This window comes from Cebus imitator, unplaced genomic scaffold, assembly GCF_001604975.1.
Source record: "Cebus imitator isolate Cc_AM_T3 unplaced genomic scaffold, Cebus_imitator-1.0 Scaffold117, whole genome shotgun sequence".
Classification (NCBI taxonomy): domain Eukaryota; kingdom Metazoa; phylum Chordata; class Mammalia; order Primates; family Cebidae; genus Cebus; species Cebus imitator.
This window is the reverse complement of record NW_016107432.1, coordinates 3,727,226-3,744,797: the sequence shown is the minus strand read 5'-3', so window position 1 is coordinate 3,744,797 and position 17,572 is coordinate 3,727,226. Positions and strand designations below refer to the sequence as shown.

The following is a 17,572-nucleotide window of genomic DNA, read 5'->3' as shown; positions in this document are numbered from 1 at the left end:
AAAAAAAAAAAAAAAAAAAAAAAGATCCCTAACCTCCTCTAACCAGATCCCTAACCTCCTCTCTAACCAGATCCCTAACCTCCTCTAACCAGATCCCTAACCTCCTCTAACCAGATCCCTAAGTTCCTCTCTAACCAGATCCCTAACCTCCTCTCTAACCAGATCCCTAACCTCCTCTAACCAGATCCCTAACTTGGACAGTGTGCTGCTGAACACGTGTAACTGTTGACTGCTGAGCATATGCTTTTTTTTTTTTTGGAGACAAGAGTCTTGCTGGGTCACCCAGGCAGGAGTGCAGTGGCACAATCTTGGCTCATTGCAACCTCTGCCTCCCGGGTTCAAGCAATTCTCCTACCTTAGCCTCCCAAGTAGCTGGGACTACCGGCATGCCACCACACCCAGCTAATTTTTGGTATTTTAGTAGAGACAGGGTTTCACTGTGTTGTCCAGGCTGGTCTCAAACTTCTGAGCTCAGGCAATTTGCCCGTCTTGGCCTCCCAAAGTGCTAGGATTACAGGCATGGGCCACCAAGCCGGCCTGCACGTGTCTTTAATCAGGAAACCAACAATTTTTTTTTGAGACAGGGTCTCAGTCACCCAGGCTGAGTGCTGTGATGCAATCACAGCTCACTGCAGCCCTGACCTCCCAGGTTCAAGGGATCTTCCCATTTCAGCCTCCCAAGGAGCTGGGATTATAGGTGTGTGCCACCACGATTGGCAAATTTTTGTAGAGACCGGGTTTCACCACGTTGCCCAGGCGGGTCTCAAACTCCTGGGCTCAAGGGATCCAACCGCCTCAGCCTCCCAAAGTGCTGGGATTGCAGGTGTGAGTCACTGCACCTGACTACAGCTATTCTGATTGTTGAGAAATAATTCATCTGATATCCCACCCTGCCTGGGCTGCAGGAGCATCAGACACCACCTGCCCCTGTGTCAGTCCCGCTCTTGGTTCTCCACTGCCAGCCTTTCCTTGTGCTGGTCCGGGGATGGTGGGGCATACCAGCTGCAGGTGAGTGGCGTGTTCTGCATTTCCTCACACCTGCCACTTTGGGCAGAGTGGAGGCTGTGGGGAGGGTTTCCCTCCGTCCAGTGTCTTTCAAAGTCCTGTCAACAGGCACTAGCATAGATGGGGCAGTCACCACCTCCTGCTTGGCCTTGTCGGGACACCTGGGACCCCACAGCATCAATGGGGAGGAGCACTGTTTCTTGCCCCTCCCCACCCCCAGATGGCATGAGGCCGGGTCATCTGGTGCTCAGGACCAATGTCCAGACCAGGACTAGGACACTGTCCTACAGCTGGGGCATAAGAAACCCAGTTCTTAGCCATGCGTGGTGGTGTGCACCTGTAATTCTAGTTACTCAGGAGGCTGAGGCAGGAGAATCACTTGAACCAGCGAGGTGGAGGTTGCAGTGAGCTGAGATGGCGCCACTGCACTCCAGCCAGGGGGACAGAGCAAGACTCTGTCTCAGAAAAAAAAAGCCTAGTACTTTCTGACCCTAACCAACTGTCCACTCCAGCTCAGGCCCAACCGTGGGTGGAGACATCCCCCTTTTGCCTCCAGGGGGATGGGTGGAAACGGGGCCCCTTCATGTTTGTTGGCAGCAGAGGCCTAGGTTCGGGCCTAAATGTGCTTCAACTCATTCTGCATTTGACGTCTACAGTGCCCACCGACCGGTGTGGGTACAGGGACTCGAAGACAGCTTCAAAATACCCTGCACTAAACAATGTTCCCTTCTCCCACCTGAGATGGGGAATCCAAGCCCATCCGGACCCAGTACTTGGCAGGTAGGTGAGAGCTGAGTGCACGGACAGTAGCAGCAGAGTCGAGGAGGGAGCCTCCTAGGGAGACGTGCCATTCAACCAGCCTCTCAAGACTGGGGAGCTGGCTGGTATCAGGAGTTCTACACTCCTGCGCTCCAGGGAACAGAGATGCTGACTGTGCACTCCAAGACCCTCCCCAGGAGGTGCCCTGAGGTTACATCCCTGAACGAGACAGAGGGCAGGGCAAGTGCCGTGCTAGGGATCTCCTAGCTGGAGATCTCGACCAGCTGGGAACCCAGCGCCGCGGGTGCCCATGTTTCTCCCTGCCTGTCTTCTCTACCGCAACTCAGGGATCCTCGTCTGAAGGAATGAAGGGGAAGGTGGAGCTCAAAGGTCACGGTCTGCTAGGAGGCTGCACGGTCTCTCTTCCCTGGACTGGTCAGGGCTGCCTATTAAGCTGGGCTAGGGGGAGGCTCTTGGGAGATGGCACACTAGCGGTCCGCGGGTCCAGCCCAGCTCTGGACGCCAAATCCTTGGCGTCCTGGACTTCGGCTGTTCCTTCTTGGACTGGGAGGTGGAGCGGACAGGGTGTGGCCCAGGGTAGGAAACCCGGCCCTTGCGACGCCCGGGACCCCAGGGGCTGCTTAGGCCACAGCGAAGCGAGGGGTCCCCCTGCGCCCACGCAGGACCACACCCACCCCTCCCGCTGAGACCGGAGGACGCTGTACTCGTGCGGTGGGGGGTGCTGTGCCTGCTGCGCCGCCACACAGACTACTGCACCCGCATCCAGGGCCCGGCGTGGCTCTGTCCTTCGGGGCGGGATCCTGCGCTCCCGTCCTCTCAGTGGTGGTCGGGCCCCCGACGCCGAGCAGCGCGGTGTCTGGGGAGCGCCGCGTGGTGCCGCGGAAGGGGCCTCAGGGCTGCGCGTGCCAGGGTGCAGCCGCAGAAGGCAGAGCCACAGAGCAGGCGGAGGCCGGCGCGAGGCCACGGCCGGGTGCGACCCTCCATCCCAGCGTCCGCTGACTTGCCCTTGGAGCCGCAAGCTCCCAGGAGCCGTTTTCTACTCGTGGGTGCAGGACTTGATCCCAGAAAAGTTCCGGACACAGCCGCTGCTGCTACCGCTCGGAGACGAAAAGACAATCACCGCGCGAGCGCAACCCGCTCCCTCGGCTCCCGCGGGCGCCACGCTGCGAGCCGCGGCGTCTACCGACCGACTGGACCCAGGATGCAGCGCGCCCCGAGGAGCCCTCCGCCGCAGTGCACGCCGGGACCGGTAGTCCGCGCCTTCGGGTGTGGACAGCCCGGTGCACGCCGGGATCGGTAGTCCCCGACAGAGTACGGGCCGGCCCGGTGCACGCTGGTATCGGTAGTCCACGCCCCAGCGTGCAGGCCGCCCCGGTGCACGCCGGAACCGGTAGTCTGCGGTGGCACGGTCCGCCCCTCACCTGGCCGGCCGCGGGCGCCGAAGGGCCCAATGGGAGCCGCGGCCTGGCCGCCCCGCCCCGCGCTCCGGGACGTCTGTGCCGGGACCAGGCCGCCGGCGGTGCCGAGTCTTTGAGCTGAGCGCCTGCAGTCCGGGGTCAACCGCCGCCGTCAACCGTCCGCGCGGGCCGGGCCTGAGGCGCCGCCGGCTCGGCGAAGAGAGGCAGCCGCGGCGGAGAAGGAGGAAGAGGCAGCGCAGGAGGCCGGAGCGGCCGCCGCGCCCGGGCACATGGCGTCCATCTTACTGAGGAGCTGCCGCGGCCGGGCGCCCGCCCGCCTCCGTTCGTCGCCCCGGGCCACCGCCCCGCGGGGTAAGCGGTGGGCGCCCCAGGGCGGGGCTGGCTGTCACGGCGATGCGGGGGGCCCGGTGGTCCCGTTGCGGGCGGGGCCGCCAGCGCTGGGCGGCGCCGCTGGGCCTCTGCCTCGCTGTGACCTCAGGCGGCCGGTCCCCGCGGGTCACCGCCGCCCAGGCAGGCCTGGGAAAGTTCGGACGGGCTGGGCAGCGCCGGCGCACCCTGCGGGAGTAAGCTGCGTGGAGCGCGCCGTCCGCGCACCAGCACGGCCGTGCCGTTAGCCACGTCGGGGGTCCCCGAGACGAGCCTTGGGTGGGCAGCGGGCAGGACCTGGGGGCTGCGGGAGCCCTCCCCGCCCGTCACCGACGAGGTGATGCCAACCCCTGCGGGGCGATGAAGCCGCGACCTGCACTCAGGGGCACGCGGACTCCGGCTCCGGGGAGGGTCCTCAGGCGCGTGGCCTTAGCCACCCTAGCCTAAGGAGCTGTCTGGAGCGGATGCTCTCCCAGGGTGTGCCCAACTCCTCCCTCTTTCTCTAATTAACCAACTTATCTCAGTTTATGTCCTTATTTGTAAAATTGGCATACACATAAAACTTGCTAAGAGAGACTCAAGTAAAATAATTGAGTGCAGTGGTGCAGTCATACTCACGACCCCTCAAACTCCTGGGCTCAAGCTGTCCTTCTGCCTCAGCCTCCCAAGTTGCTATTTGTGCCACACAACACCCACCTAATTTTTTTTTTTGGTAATTTTTTTTGTAGAGACAGAGTCTTGATATTTTTTTTTTTTTTTTTTTTGAGGGAGTTTCGCTCTTGTTACCCAGGCTGGAGTGCAATGGCACGATCTCGGCTCACCGCAACCTCCGCCTCCTGGGTTCAGGCAATTCTCCTGCCTCAGCCTCCTGAGTAGCTGGGATTACAGGCACGCACCACCATGCCCAGCTAGTTTTTTGTATTTTTAGTAGAGACGGGGTTTCACCATGTTGACCAGGATGGTCTCGATCTCTTGACCTCGTGATCCACCCGCCTCGGCCTCCCAAAGTGCTGGGATTACAGGCTTGAGCCACCGCGCCCGGCCTGAGTCTTGATATGTTGGCCAGCCTGGTCTTGAACTCCTCAACTCAGGTGATCCTCCTGCAATTCTTGTCTGTTTTCCTCCTTCCCCTAGAGAGAGAGATTGAAGTTGCCCGTATCCTCTCCCAAGTCTTTTTTTTTTTTTTTTTTTTTTTGGAGACAGAGTCTCTTACCTGTTGCCTAGGTTGGAGTGCAGTGATGTGATCCTGGCTCACTGCAACCTCAGTCTCCCAGGTTCCAGCGATTCTTCTGCCTCCCAAGTAGCTGGGATTACAGGTGCCCACCACAGTGACCAACTAATTTTTGTATTTTCAGTAGAGATGGGATTTCTCCATGTTGGCCTGGATGGTCTCAAACTCCTGTTCTCAAGTAATCCACCCACCTGGGCCTTCCAGAGTGCTGGGATTACAGGTGTGAGCCACCGTGCACAGCCCCCAATTCTCGTAATTTTTCACAATAATGGCTGGTTAGCCACTGAGAGTTTTGGAGTGGTGGGAGGGCGCTGAGTGGTGGTAACGCACAGTGTGAAGGTGAAGCTCAGCATTTCATCTTTCTAGTTGCTGTATTAAATGTTAGAGCTCTCTCTGGACCTCCTGATAGTGATAAAAGTACTTTTGCCACTTCGTGCTTATGTCACAGGTTTTTGGCAAAAAAATAGTAATAATTAGCTTTTTATGTGTCGTTCTGTCATTTCAGGAACACAGACGTCTTCTATAGTTATCACTGCGCTTTGTGACAGGGACTCTAAGGGGCTGATAATGGGTTAGTCAGCAGGTGTGCTGTAGGAACAGTAGGGATTTCACAGCCAGTGAGACGCATGGCTGGACTGTGGAGGAGGCTCCTGAACCCCTGTGAGTGGTACCCCAAATGGAGGTCTGCAGGCCCCTGCTCTTAGCGTCTTACATGAGTAAGGTTCATTGTCACAGCGAGTGGACCTGTTACTGTTCACCGAAGTCCATAACTTACTCTGCTTTTCTTTTCTCTCCCGCTCTTCATTCTGAGGGCCTTTTCTGTCCTGGGACCCATCTACACCGCCCTCCTTGATTGTCTCTCAGGCTTTCCTTGTCCGCAGTGACCTTGCCAGCTTTGAGGAGGACTGCTCAGATGGGGTGTAAGGTGCTGCTCTACTGGTATTTCTTGATGTTTCCTCATAATTAAGCTGGGAAATATGATTTTTCGGTAGGAAGACCACAGAGGTGGAGCGTTCTCATCACGTCACATCAAGGCTCCATGCTGTCAGAATGATTTGTCACTGTGGATGTTGACCTTGATGAGTAGGCTGAAGTGGTGTTGGTCAGGTTTTCCACTACCCAGTTACTCTTCTCCGCCTCTCCATATCGTCCTCTTCGGAAGGAAGTCGATATTGAGTAGAGGCAGGGTCGACTCTAAGGGCTGTGTGGGAGAGGTGACCTCTGGCCTGAGCCGCCTGGGGACAACAGAGCCATTTGTTGAAACTGGAAAAGACTTGGGGAAGAGCAGAGTGGGGAAGCGATTTGAGAGTTCTTGGAGGTGTTGACTGTGCGGAGTCCATCAGACCTGGGGGCGCTTTGGGAGGAGGTGGAGGTCAGGTAGGGAGGATCTCCCAGTAGTGGCCAGGGGATCCTGGAAGCCAGGGGAAGAAAGGTATGTAATGGTAAGAAATACATTTAGTCTTTGTCCTGATGGCATTAGCACTGAGGCCTGAAAACCCTGGAACTTTCCTGAATGATGGGAGTGTCTTTTTTCATTTGTTTTTTGAGGCAGGGTCTTGCTCTCTTGCCCAGGCTGGAGTACAGTAGCTTGATCATGGCTCACTGCAGCCTCTAAGCAATCCTCCTGCCGGCTGATTTTTTATTTTTTATAGAGATAGGGTCTCTGCATGTTGCCCAGGCTGAACTCCTGAGCTCAACAACAATCCTCCCCCACCTTGGCCTCCCAAAGTGCTAGGATTACAAGCATGAGCTTGGGAGTGTCTTCTTTCATTCATTATCACTGCAGCTGAGGTTATGCTAATGCAGTGACTCCAGGCAGGCCCTGAGCGTGCTGTGGTTAGAGGGCCATTCCAGGGAGGGGAGAGGGTTTGGCGAGTTAGTTCAGTCCCCATGGCCAGTGGGCCGGTACTGTAATCAATCATGAAGCCTTGATGAGAACTCCTGGGTGAGCAGACTGGCGAGGCTTCTCACTGGTGTGTACCCACTCCACAGCACCCAAGGATCCTGTGCTTAGGACCTCCCTGGCCTCGGTGTCTTGGCCTCTCTCTCTGGTTGTTCTTGGATACCCTTTATAATGAACTGTAATAGTAAGTAGAACCCATTGCTGACATGTGAGCCATTCTAGTGAATTTTCAAAACCAAAGTGGTCATGGGAACCCCCTACTTTGTAGTCAGCTGAAGTGTAGGTAGCTTGGGTACATGGAGTGGGGGCAGTCTTTTGGGACTGAGCCCTTACCCTGTGGGGTCTGCCCTAATTCTGGGTAGTGTCAGTGTGGAATTACATTGGTGGACTCCCAGTTGGAGAATTGTTGTTGTTGGAAAAAAGAACAGAAGGGCTTCCAGCAGGGCCTGGCCACAGATCATGTCTGTGCTCCTGAGGGACACGGAGCAGTGATCCCCATCACCCTGGATGGCCTTGACTGTGGGTTCCTTGGAGAGCTGGGGACAGAAGCCTTCAGAACAGGTTTTGGGAAGAGCCTAGGAAGGGAGCCAGTGGGACAGGAAGTGTTAGAAAGTGGGGTCACTGGGGGGCAGATCAGGGAGCCCTGGGTGACCTGCCAGCTGTCTGCTTGCTGGGCTAAGCCCTTGAGGCGCAGGAGCTGGCCAGGACAGGGGTGGGAAGCCAAAGGTGCCATGGTGTGGGGAAGATAGCGGAGAATGTGCTGCGCCCTCTTCATGTGAAGAAAGGTAGGGGCCAGAGCTGGTCCTCAGCTGGAGTGAGAGGGTCTTGGTGTGCTCAGTCGCACTGTGTTTATAAATTTTAACTTGTAACTTGATATGTATGAGAACATAGCTAACATCTTCCCCTTAACTGAGCTCCCAATTTACAGACCAGACTGTTACAAGCCCTAAATGTGGCGCATGCTGGGAATTTCCTTCCCCATAGGAGTATGAGAGTTGCCTCCTATTTAATGAGGTGCCTGCCCTCCCCATCTTGTTCCTCTTCACACGGTGGCTCTTGTAGCTGGCCAGAGTGAGCTCCCCGCAACTTACAGCTGCTCCTGCAGCTACCTGGCTGAGGACTCATTGCCACCCCACTACCTGGAGGGTCAAGGCCACTGGGCACCTCAGGGTGCCACCTGCTGGCTCCTGGCACTGCTTGACCTGGCACCTCTGGCCCTGCTGCTCCTATACCTGTCTTGTTCCCAGTGTGAGGTTTGATCACAGTGGGCCCTGAATGTCAGTAGTGTGAATGAACTCTATGCTTATAGGAACTAAAGCAAGTTAGGGAAAACATCAAAAAATGTGTTAAAATCCTCAAAGTGTGCTATATATTCCTCACTGTTGTTTATACAAAAATGGCTTATTCCACTAGCTTTATTTATTTATTTATTTATTTTTTGAGTGCGATAGTGCGATCTCAGCTCACTACAACCTCCACCTGCTGTGTTCAAGCAATTCTTTTCCCTCAGACTCCCAAGTAGCTGGGATTACAGGCACGTACCACCAGGCCCAGCTAATTTTTGTATTTTTAGTAGAGATGGGGTTTTGCCATGTTGACCAGTCTTTTCTTGAACTCCTGACCTCAGGTGATCCACCCACCTCAGCCTCCCAAAGTGCTGGGATTACAGGCATGAGCCACCACACCCGGCTTATGGTTCTAGTAATTCTTACAGCTCTTGCCCCTTGGAATCGTTGCTTGCCCTATAGGGCTGTCTGCATAGAGGTCATGTGTCCACCAGAGCCAACTGCAGTGAGTGGGGATGGTGCCACCTGGTAGGATGCTCCCTCCCTGGGGCTGGCCTACTTGGCTTCCCTCTTGGGGTGTTTAGAGCCAAGGGTTTACTTGAGGCTCCCCATCCTTCTTTAGGACTACTTTGCAATACTGATTTCCTAACTGGGGCAGACCCTTCACTTAGCAGTGTTCTGAAACCTTCCAAAACTCAGAACTGGCTTCCAGAAACTTACACACAGAGGTTTCTGCAAAAGAGACCTGTACTCTTTCAGACTTTTTTTTTTTTTTTTGAGACAGTGAGTTTCACTCTTGTTGCCCGGGCTAGAGTGTAATGGCGCGATCTTGGCTCCCTGCAACCTTTGCCTCCCGGGTTCAAGCAATTCTCCTGCCTCAGCCTCCCACGTAGTTGGGATTACAAGCATGCGCCACCACGCCCGACTAGTTGGGTATTTTTAGTAGAGACAAGGTTTTACCATATTGGTCAAGCTGGTCTTGAACTCCTGACCTCAGGTGATCCACCTGCCTAGACATCCCAAAGTGCTGGGATTACAGGCATGAGCCACCGTGCCTGGCCTTCTTTCAGACTTTAAAAGAAGATACTATGCTGGGCGTGGTAGCTCATGCCTGTAATCCCAACACTTTGGGAGACCAAGACAGGAGGGTAGCTTGAGACCAAAAGCTGGAGACCAGCCTAGGCAACAAAGGGAAACCCCTCGCAAAAATTAGCCAGGCATGTTGGTGCTTGCCTGTAGTCCCAGCTACTTGGGAGGCTGAGGCAAAAGGATCCTTTGAGCCCAGGAGTTCAAGGCTGCAGTGAGCCATGATCATACCACTGCATTCCAGCCTGGGCAAAGTCATATAAATAAATAAAAATGAATAAAAGGCTGGAGATGGGGATTGTGGTGCATACCTATAATCCCAGCACTTTTGGAGGCCAAGGCAGGTGGAGCATCTGAAGTCAACAGTTTGAGAGCAGCCTGGCCAACATGGTGAAACCCCATTTCTACTAAAACAAACACACACACACACACACACACACAGTAGCTGGGCATGATGGTGGGCACCTATAATTCCAGCTGCTCAGGAGGCTGAGGCAGGAGAATGGCTTAAACCCAGGAGGTTGCACTGAGCTGAGATCTTGCCATTGCACTTTAGCCTGGGCTCAAGAGAGAAACTCTGCCTCAAAAAAAAGAACAAAAAAAGATATCGGTATAAATTCCTGATTTACTACATATTTATTTTCCCCTATTCCCGTTACAGGTAGTCCAGGGGATCCTGCTCATCTCAGCTGTGCCAGCACCCTGGGGTTGAGGAGCTGCCTGTGAGTAAATCAGCGTCAGTCTGCACCTGTCTGAAAACAGGGCTTGGAAATGGTGGAGAGTCAGGAGTGACTTGATTTTTGAGGGAAACAGTGTATCCTATTTTCCTGTTCTTTGTTTCTTTTAAACCTTTATCTTTCCATGTTGAAAATGATTGTCACATGCCTCAGTGAATTTCGGAAGTGAATAAACATTCCTAATTTCAGGGCCCAGTTGCAGATGTTGTCCGTAGTTTGGTGTACAGTAAGTCTCATTTAATGTCTGTAGGTTCTTGGAAACTGCAACTTTTATTTATTTATTTATTTATTTTTGAGACAGAGCCTAGCTCTGTTGTCCAGGCTGGAGTGCAGTGGTGCAATCTTGGCTCATTGCAACCTGCCTTAGCCTCCGGAGTAGCTGGAATTATAGGCATGCTCCACTCTGCCTGGCTAATTTTTGAATTTTTAGCAGAGACAGGGTTTCACTGTGTTGGCCAGGCTGGTCTTGAACTCCTGACCTCCCGTGATCCTTCTGGCTCGGCCTCCCAAACTGCTGGAATTATAGGTGTGAGCCACCGTGCCTAGCAGAAACTGCAACTTTAAGGTCCTCGAATAACGTTTTTTTATAACTTTGGATGAGAAAAAAAATTGGTTTTCTTATAGGTCTTTTTGCTTAAATGCATTTTCTAAGAACCTATGGAAAATGTTAAGTGAGTACTTCACTGTATTTTATTCTGAACTTTAAGGAATATATCTGGTTTTTAACACATGCAGTTTTCTTTTTTTTCTTGTTTTCAAAACAGGTTCCTGCTCTGTTGCCCAGGCTGGAGCTCAGGGCACTACCATAGCTCATTGCAGCCTCAAACTCCCGAGCTCAAGGGATGCTCCCACCTCAGTCTCCTGGGTAACTGGGACCATGGACATGTGCCACCCTGCCTGGCTAACTTTTAAATTTTTTCTAGAGAAAGGATCTCACTTCGTTGCCCAGGCTGGTCTCAAACTGGCCTCTCAAAGTGTTGGTATTACAGGCGGGAGCCACCGCGCCCAGCCGGCACGTACAGTTGTTGTTGTTTTTTTTTCTATCTTTCTTTCTTTTCTTTTTTTTTTTTGAGGCAGAGTTTTACTCTGTTACCAGGCTGGAGTGCAGAAGCACAATCTTGGCTCACTGCACCTTCCACTTCCGGGGTTCAAGCAATTCTTCTGCCTCAGCCTCCCAAGTAACTGGGATTATGCCTGGCTAATTTTTGTATTTTTAGTAGAGATGGGATTTCACCATGTTGGTCAGGCTCGTCTTGAACTCCTAACCTCATGATCCGCCCGCCTCAGCCTCCCAAAGTGCTGGGATTACAGGCGTGAGCCACGATACCCGGCCTGTTTTGTTTTTTTAGACAAAGTCTTTGCTTTGTCACCCAGGCTAGAGTGCAATGGCAATCTTGGCTCACTGCAGCCTCCGCCTCCTGGGTTCCAGCGATTCTCCTGCCTCAACCTCCTAAGTAGCTGGGATTACAGGCGCCCACCACCACCCCTGGCTAATTTTTGTATTTTTAGCAGAGACAGGGTTTCACCATGTTGGCCAGGCTGATCTTGAACTCCTGACCTCAGGTGAGATCTCCACCTTGGCCTCCCAAAATGCTGGGATTACAGGTGTGAGCCACCATGCCTGGCCTAGCACATGGCAGTTTTAATCACAGCCTGCATACAGTTTTGTGCACTTGGTTTGCAGTCTCTCTTATTCTTCACACAGTTGCCATTTTTCGTGGCTTTCCACTAAAAATAATATTTGTAAAAGGTGTTTTGGATGTGCCAGGCAGTGTTGTGGGTGTGGGCATCCACCTGTGAACACAGAGCAGACTCTGCAGGTGCCTGCAACCATGGGGTGTAGGTGTGGCATTCCCGTGCCCGGCTCTGGCTTAGCCCTTCCCTGTGGCAATCACAGTCTAGCAAGATGGCAAGTAATATCAACACGTGGTGACAGCATGGCATAGAGACTGTGGTGCCACCGGGCTGGCAGGCCAGGCCAAGAGGGCTTCCTGGAGGGAGTAGCACCTGCAGCCCCTGTCCTGAGCTTGGTTTGAGGCTGCCATGCTCTTGCATGCTGTCCCTCTATCTCGCCTGTGTGAGGAGAGATTCTCATTCTCTCCTGGGCTCTCAAGTTTAGAAAGCCACAGTAGCACTCATCTCCTCTCCTGACGTTTCTGCTTCCTGCGTGGGAGAGCGGGACTGAAATACCCTCCTCCTACTCCAAGCCCTGTCCCTCTGGCTGCTCACTCAAGGCTGCTGATGTATCTCATCAGCCGTGAACCTCCTCTGTCTGGTAGTTCCTGAGATTTAATTCCCTAAAGTAAAAACAACTCACATGTGAAAACCTGGCCTTCCTTAAACCATAGCTTCAGCTGTGTGGATTTGGAGAGTACTGCCGTAAGCAGCGGAGCCACGAGGGAGCGTGTTGGTGGCTGGAGTCCCTGGGCACACGAGTGGTGTTTGCTGTAGACACTGACAAAGCCTCTGTTGGCCAGCGTAGTCCCATCTCTATGTGTGTACTCTCACCAGGCCTTCCCTCAGCCTTGCCACTGCCATAGCATCAGCCTTAGCTTTCCGTTAGATTTTTCTTCTTCTTTTTTTTTTTTTTTTTTTTTTTTTTTAATTTTTTTGAGACAGAGTCTCGCTCTTGTTTCCCAGGCCAGAGCGCAACGATGTGATCTCGGCTCATCGCAAAGTCTGTCTTCCAGGTTCAAGCGATTCTCCCGCCTCAGCCTCCCAAGTGGCTGAGATTCCAGGAATGTGCCCCCACGCCCGGCTAATTCTGTATTTTTAGTAGAAACGGTGTTTCACCATGTTGATCGGGCTGGTCTCAAACTCCCAACCTCAGGTGATCTGCCCACCTCGGCCCTCTTTTTTTCTCTTCTTTTCTTATTTTTTCTGAGTTGGAGTCTCACTCTGTTGCCCAGGCTGGAGTGCAGTGGCATGATCTCAGCCCACCACAACCTCCACCTTCCAGGTTCAAGCAATTCTCCTGCCTCAGCCTCCTGAGTAGCTGGGACTACACTAATTTTTGTATTTTTAGCAGAGACGGGGTTTCACCATGTTGGTCAGGCTGGTCTCAAAGTCCTGACCTCATGATCCACCCGCCTCAGCCTCCCAAAGTGCTGGGATTGCACGTGTGAGCCACCACGCCTGGCTGCTGCCGCCGCCATTTTCTTCAGTGATGTCTCTAGCAGGTGTTCCTCCCAGGGGACCAGTTCCCCCAAACCTCATCTCTCTGGACCTTCCTTTGATTTCTTGTCTATCCTCCTCCTCAGTTCCTTTAATTTCTTGTTTAGACATTTTAGTTCTAAAACACTCTTTTTGGGATTGTAACTGAAATGTCATTAAACCCATCAAGCCACTTGGGAATATTCCATTTATTTACTTATTTATTGAGACAGGGTCTCATTCCGTTGCCCAGGCTAGAGTGCAGTGGTGCAATCATGGCTTACTGCAGCCTTGATCTCCCAGGCTCAAGCCATTCTCCCACTGTAGCCTCCTGAGTATCTGGGACTACAGGCATGTACCACCAGCTGCTGGGATTTGCTGGGGGAGGTTACTGTGGTGAGAACCAGGCCCACCACACCTTGCTAGTGTGTGTGTGTGTGTGTGTGTGTGTGTGTGTGAGTGAATGCTGCTGGGATTTGCTGGGGGATGTTACTGTGGTGAGGACCAGGCCCACCACACCTTTCTCATTTGTGTGTGTGTGTGTGTGTGTGTGTGTGTGAATGCATGCTGCTGCGGGCACGCCCAGCTCTGCATGGCTCCCTGCCCTCGCCGAGTCTGCCCTGTGCTTCCCTGGTCTGGTTTTCCGAGTCTTCGTCTTTGCCTGTCGATACCTTGTGACTGCTGGCACCATACCTTCTTGTGGAAGCCACCGTCTTCCTTACTAACTGAGGGTTGGAAAGTCGTGTAATTCAGCTTGATGCAGGGAGGAGGTGTGTTCAGTGCGTGGGCTCTGTCATCACCCACGCTGGAAGGTGAGGCCACCTCACAGAAGGAACACAGCCTGGTCAGGGGGCAGGCTGAGCCTGCGTGGGCTCTGCTGCATTCTGTGTGGCCTGGCTCTCGGCATGCCATGACTCAGGGCTGCCTGGATTCGGAGCCTTTTCCTGGCTCAGAGGTGACCCCACAGCTGGGGAGAACCTGGAGACATGGTGGATGGGGCTAGGTCAGGGCCTGAAGGAGAGCCTGGAGCTGCCCTCACAGGATTTGGGGAGGTGACCAAGGGCGGGGTGCCTGTCCTCTGCCCCACCCCTCCCAGGCCTCACTGGTATCCACCAGGCACTTTCCATGTGTATTTCCATGTTTCCTGTATTCTTCAGAATCTCTCCGTGAGTTCAGTGTTGGGTTTGCATGTCTGTAATTGAGGGAAGATTTCAAGCCTGGGAGAGTTCTTGGGGGAGGTCCCCACACTATGACTGGTGCCACAGTGGAGCCCCAGCCACTCGGGCTTCTGATCCTGATACATGTTCACTCGAAGCTGCTCTGGTCTGGTGGTGCCCTGTGCCAGCTACACTGCCCTCTCTGGGTGCGAGCTGAGGCAGGCCTGTGCCTGCAGGCCTCCAGGATCCCCATCAGAGAAACAGACAGTGGGTCTGGAGTCTCCACCTGGCCTGCAGCCCTGATCGGTGGCTTCTCCCATGCCGCAAGGGGGTGGTAATCACAGCAGCCATGTCAGGACATTGGTGGTGCATGCTTCCATGCTGCAGGTACCATCCTGGTACTTAGTATCTGTTAACACAAATTCATGACGGAGGCTCCCAAAGCACAGAGAGGTTAGGTTACTCAGTTGAGGTCACACAACAGTAAGTTGTGGAGCTGGAATTTGAGCTCCAACAGCGTGTTTTGGAGCTTGACCTCGCTGCTGGCATCAGGCCAGGCATGGAGGGCCGATGGAGGCAGAAGGAGCTCATGTGCCACACATGTGGCCTTTGAGGTGAGCTGGGGCCACCGGGGGGATTTGTGCCCAAGCAGCAGGGGAGTTTCTAGTGTGCCAGGCAAGACATGCAGGAGACCGTGAGCCTGAAGGGGCCTGACACAGGTCAGCTGTTCCAATTTTGGACTGTAAGTGGCGTCACAGCACTGCCCTGAGGTCAGACCATAGTCTCTGTGTTGCACACAAACGCTAGGTTCTGGGCCAGGCACAGTCCATGCTGCAGAAGCTCAGGCTGCAGTGGCTTCCTCACGGCCTCTCTGTGGGTGGATATGGTACAGGCGGCTGCTGGGACCAGTGCAGCTTGGACCAAGATGGGTCTGGGTTAGTGCCAGCCTCCTGCTGCCGCCTGCGAGGCCTGGTGTCTGGCCCTCGGGAGCCCACGTTCCAGTGGGGAGAAGGCAAGTGTGGTGCACACAGTGTGCATCTGGTCTCTAAGACAGCCAGGTGTCAGCAGGGCACCTGCTAGGAGGGCAGAGTGATGGAGTGGTCAGGGAGGTCTCAGTGAAGCAAGGGTGTGAGCTAGGGATGTCCAAGCAGGGGGACAGCTGAGAGGCTCTGGGCTGAGAGCCTGCTGGTCCCGGACACAGTGGGCGGGTGGGTAGAGGAGGAGATGGGCCTTGGGCCTTATTCTTTGGATTTTGCTGTTTTGTGCTGGTATTTGTGGGCAGCTAGTGTGGAGATGAGGTCAGCAAGCGCCCTTGCTGATTTGTAGGACTTGCTCAAGAGCCACAGGTTTTTCCAGAAAGTCACCTGCCGGAGGAGAGGACCTCCAAACTGAACAGACTCTCTACTCTGCACCATATTCCCCCATGAAGTGCCAAAACAATGCACCCTACCTCCCCAAGTCACTGGGCGTGGGGGGTGTGAGGCCCACCTAGGGATCCAGCCTTTGCTGATTGTGCCTGTGTCTGACCTGCCCTTCCTTCTGTGGGGGCCGGCGAGCCCATGCTGCTGTCCGACGGCGTGGGGCTGAGGGGCTGCACACTGTCCTGGTCTCCCTTCTGAAGGGCTCCCCAGGGGCAGTGCAGACATCAGGGAGTAGGTGGGGTTGTGTGTGCTTGTGGCATGATGTGGCACAAGGCATGTGAGTTTTGCTGCTGTTGGTGTTTGGTGCTGAGCTGTCGAAGGCTGGTACTGGCTCTTACCAGTGTTTTCACTCTTCCCCTTTCAAGGAGTGTTCCGTTGGGCTGCTGTGCTCCCATCCACCCCGTGTACCCGTACTTCAGAGGCGATCACCTTGGCTGTTGGACTCTGAGGCCCGACTACCTTCGCACAGTGCCGAGAGTGCCATGGACCTCCACCTCTGTGGGTTTTGTGGTTGTGGGACCTCAGTGCCTCCCTGTGCGCGGCTGGCACTCTTCACGTCCTGTCAGCGATGACTCGTTAGTAGAGAAGTCCCTCAAGTCCTTGAAGGACAAGAACAAGAAGCTGGAGGAAGGCGGCCCTGTGTACAGCCCCCCCGCAGAGGTGGTGGTGAAGAAGTCCCTTGGGCAGAGGGTGCTGGACGAGCTGAAGCACTACTACCATGGCTTCCGCCTGCTGTGGATCGACACCAAGATCGCGGCACGCATGCTCTGGCGCATCCTCAACGGCCACACCCTGACCCGCCGGGAGCGCAGGCAGGTAATGGGGACCTGTCCAGTCCTTTCTATTTTTTCTTGCTCTGTCACGCAGGCTGGAGTGCAGTGGCGCATGATGGCTCAGTGCAGCCTCGATTTTCTGGGCATGAGTGATCCTCCTGCCTCAGCCTCCCAAGTAGCTGGGACCACAGGCATGTGCCACCGCACCTGGCTAATTATTTTTTGTAGATCCAGGGTCTCACTTTGTTGCCCAGGCTGGTCTCAAACTCCTGGGCTCAAATGAACCCCCCACCTCAGCCTCCTAAAGTGCTGGGATTACAGGCGTGAGCCACTGTGCTTGGCCATGCCCAAATTCTTTTCACTGTATAGGTTGGTTGAAAAATATTTTTAGGGCTTGCCTTCTGTTTGATAGAGATAAAAAATCAGTAAAATCTATTGCCTAGGAAAACCTCGCTCTACCCGCTTCCTCTACCCTCCACCACAGCAGTCATCAACACAGAAGACCACACAGCAGACACCCGCTGCGTGTCCTCTAACCCAGTTCCGACACCATCTGCACGGAGATAGCGTCAGATCCCACGGGCTGAGGGCTCCGTCCCCAAGATGCCCCCCACCAGTCTCAAGTCCAGACTGCTCGGAGCTTCTGATGGACTGGCTTCAAGTTAGGGTCCCACCACCCCCTCTTTGTTTTTATTTTTTGAGACAGAGTCTTACTCTGTCGCCCAGGCTGGAGTACAGTGCCACGGTCTCTGCTCACTGCAACCTCCGCCTCCCCAAATTCAAGTGAGTCTCCCACCTCAGCCACCTGAGTAGCTGGGACTACAGGCATGCACCACCACACCTGGCTAATGTTTGCATTTTTAGTAGAGAGGGATCTCACCATGTTGGCCGGGCTGCCCTCAAACTCCGTGCTTCAAGTGGTCTGCCTGCCTCAGAAAGTGCTGCGATTGTAGTTGTGGGCCGCTGTGCCCAGCCCCCTCTTTGTTTTTAAATTGTTTTAATTTTTTATTTTTGTGGGTACGTAGTAGGTATATGTATTTATGGGGTACATGAGGTGTGACACGCCTCCCCCTTTAGGTTCTATTAATTTGCTGGAGTGACTCACAGAACTTAGAGAAACACTTTCCATGTGTATTTCCATGTTTCCTGTATTCTTCAGAACCTCTATAACGGATTTTCTATAAAGGATGGTGGGCCGGGCGCGGTGGCTCAAGCCTGTAATCCCAGCACTTTGGGAGGCCGAGGCGGGTGGATCA

The 17,572-nt window shown here is 54.1% G+C and overlaps 1 protein-coding gene across 3 annotated transcripts in view; it reads left to right on the top strand.

The window, feature by feature from the left end:
• Window positions 1-3,174: 3,174 nt before the first annotated feature.
• The window catches only part of LETM1 (leucine zipper and EF-hand containing transmembrane protein 1), a 40,535-nt gene continuing 26,137 nt past the window's right edge, over window positions 3,175-17,572 (top strand). For all 3 annotated transcript variants that reach the window (XM_037742175.1, XM_017539006.2, XM_017539007.2), the window contains exons 1-3: window positions 3,175-3,554; window positions 9,737-9,797; window positions 15,909-16,359. In XM_037742175.1, coding sequence (XP_037598103.1) covers window positions 3,473-3,554; window positions 9,737-9,797; window positions 15,909-16,359 — 594 coding nt within the window. In that variant the 5' untranslated portion in view covers window positions 3,175-3,472. The remainder of the gene's footprint in view (window positions 3,555-9,736; window positions 9,798-15,908; window positions 16,360-17,572) is intronic.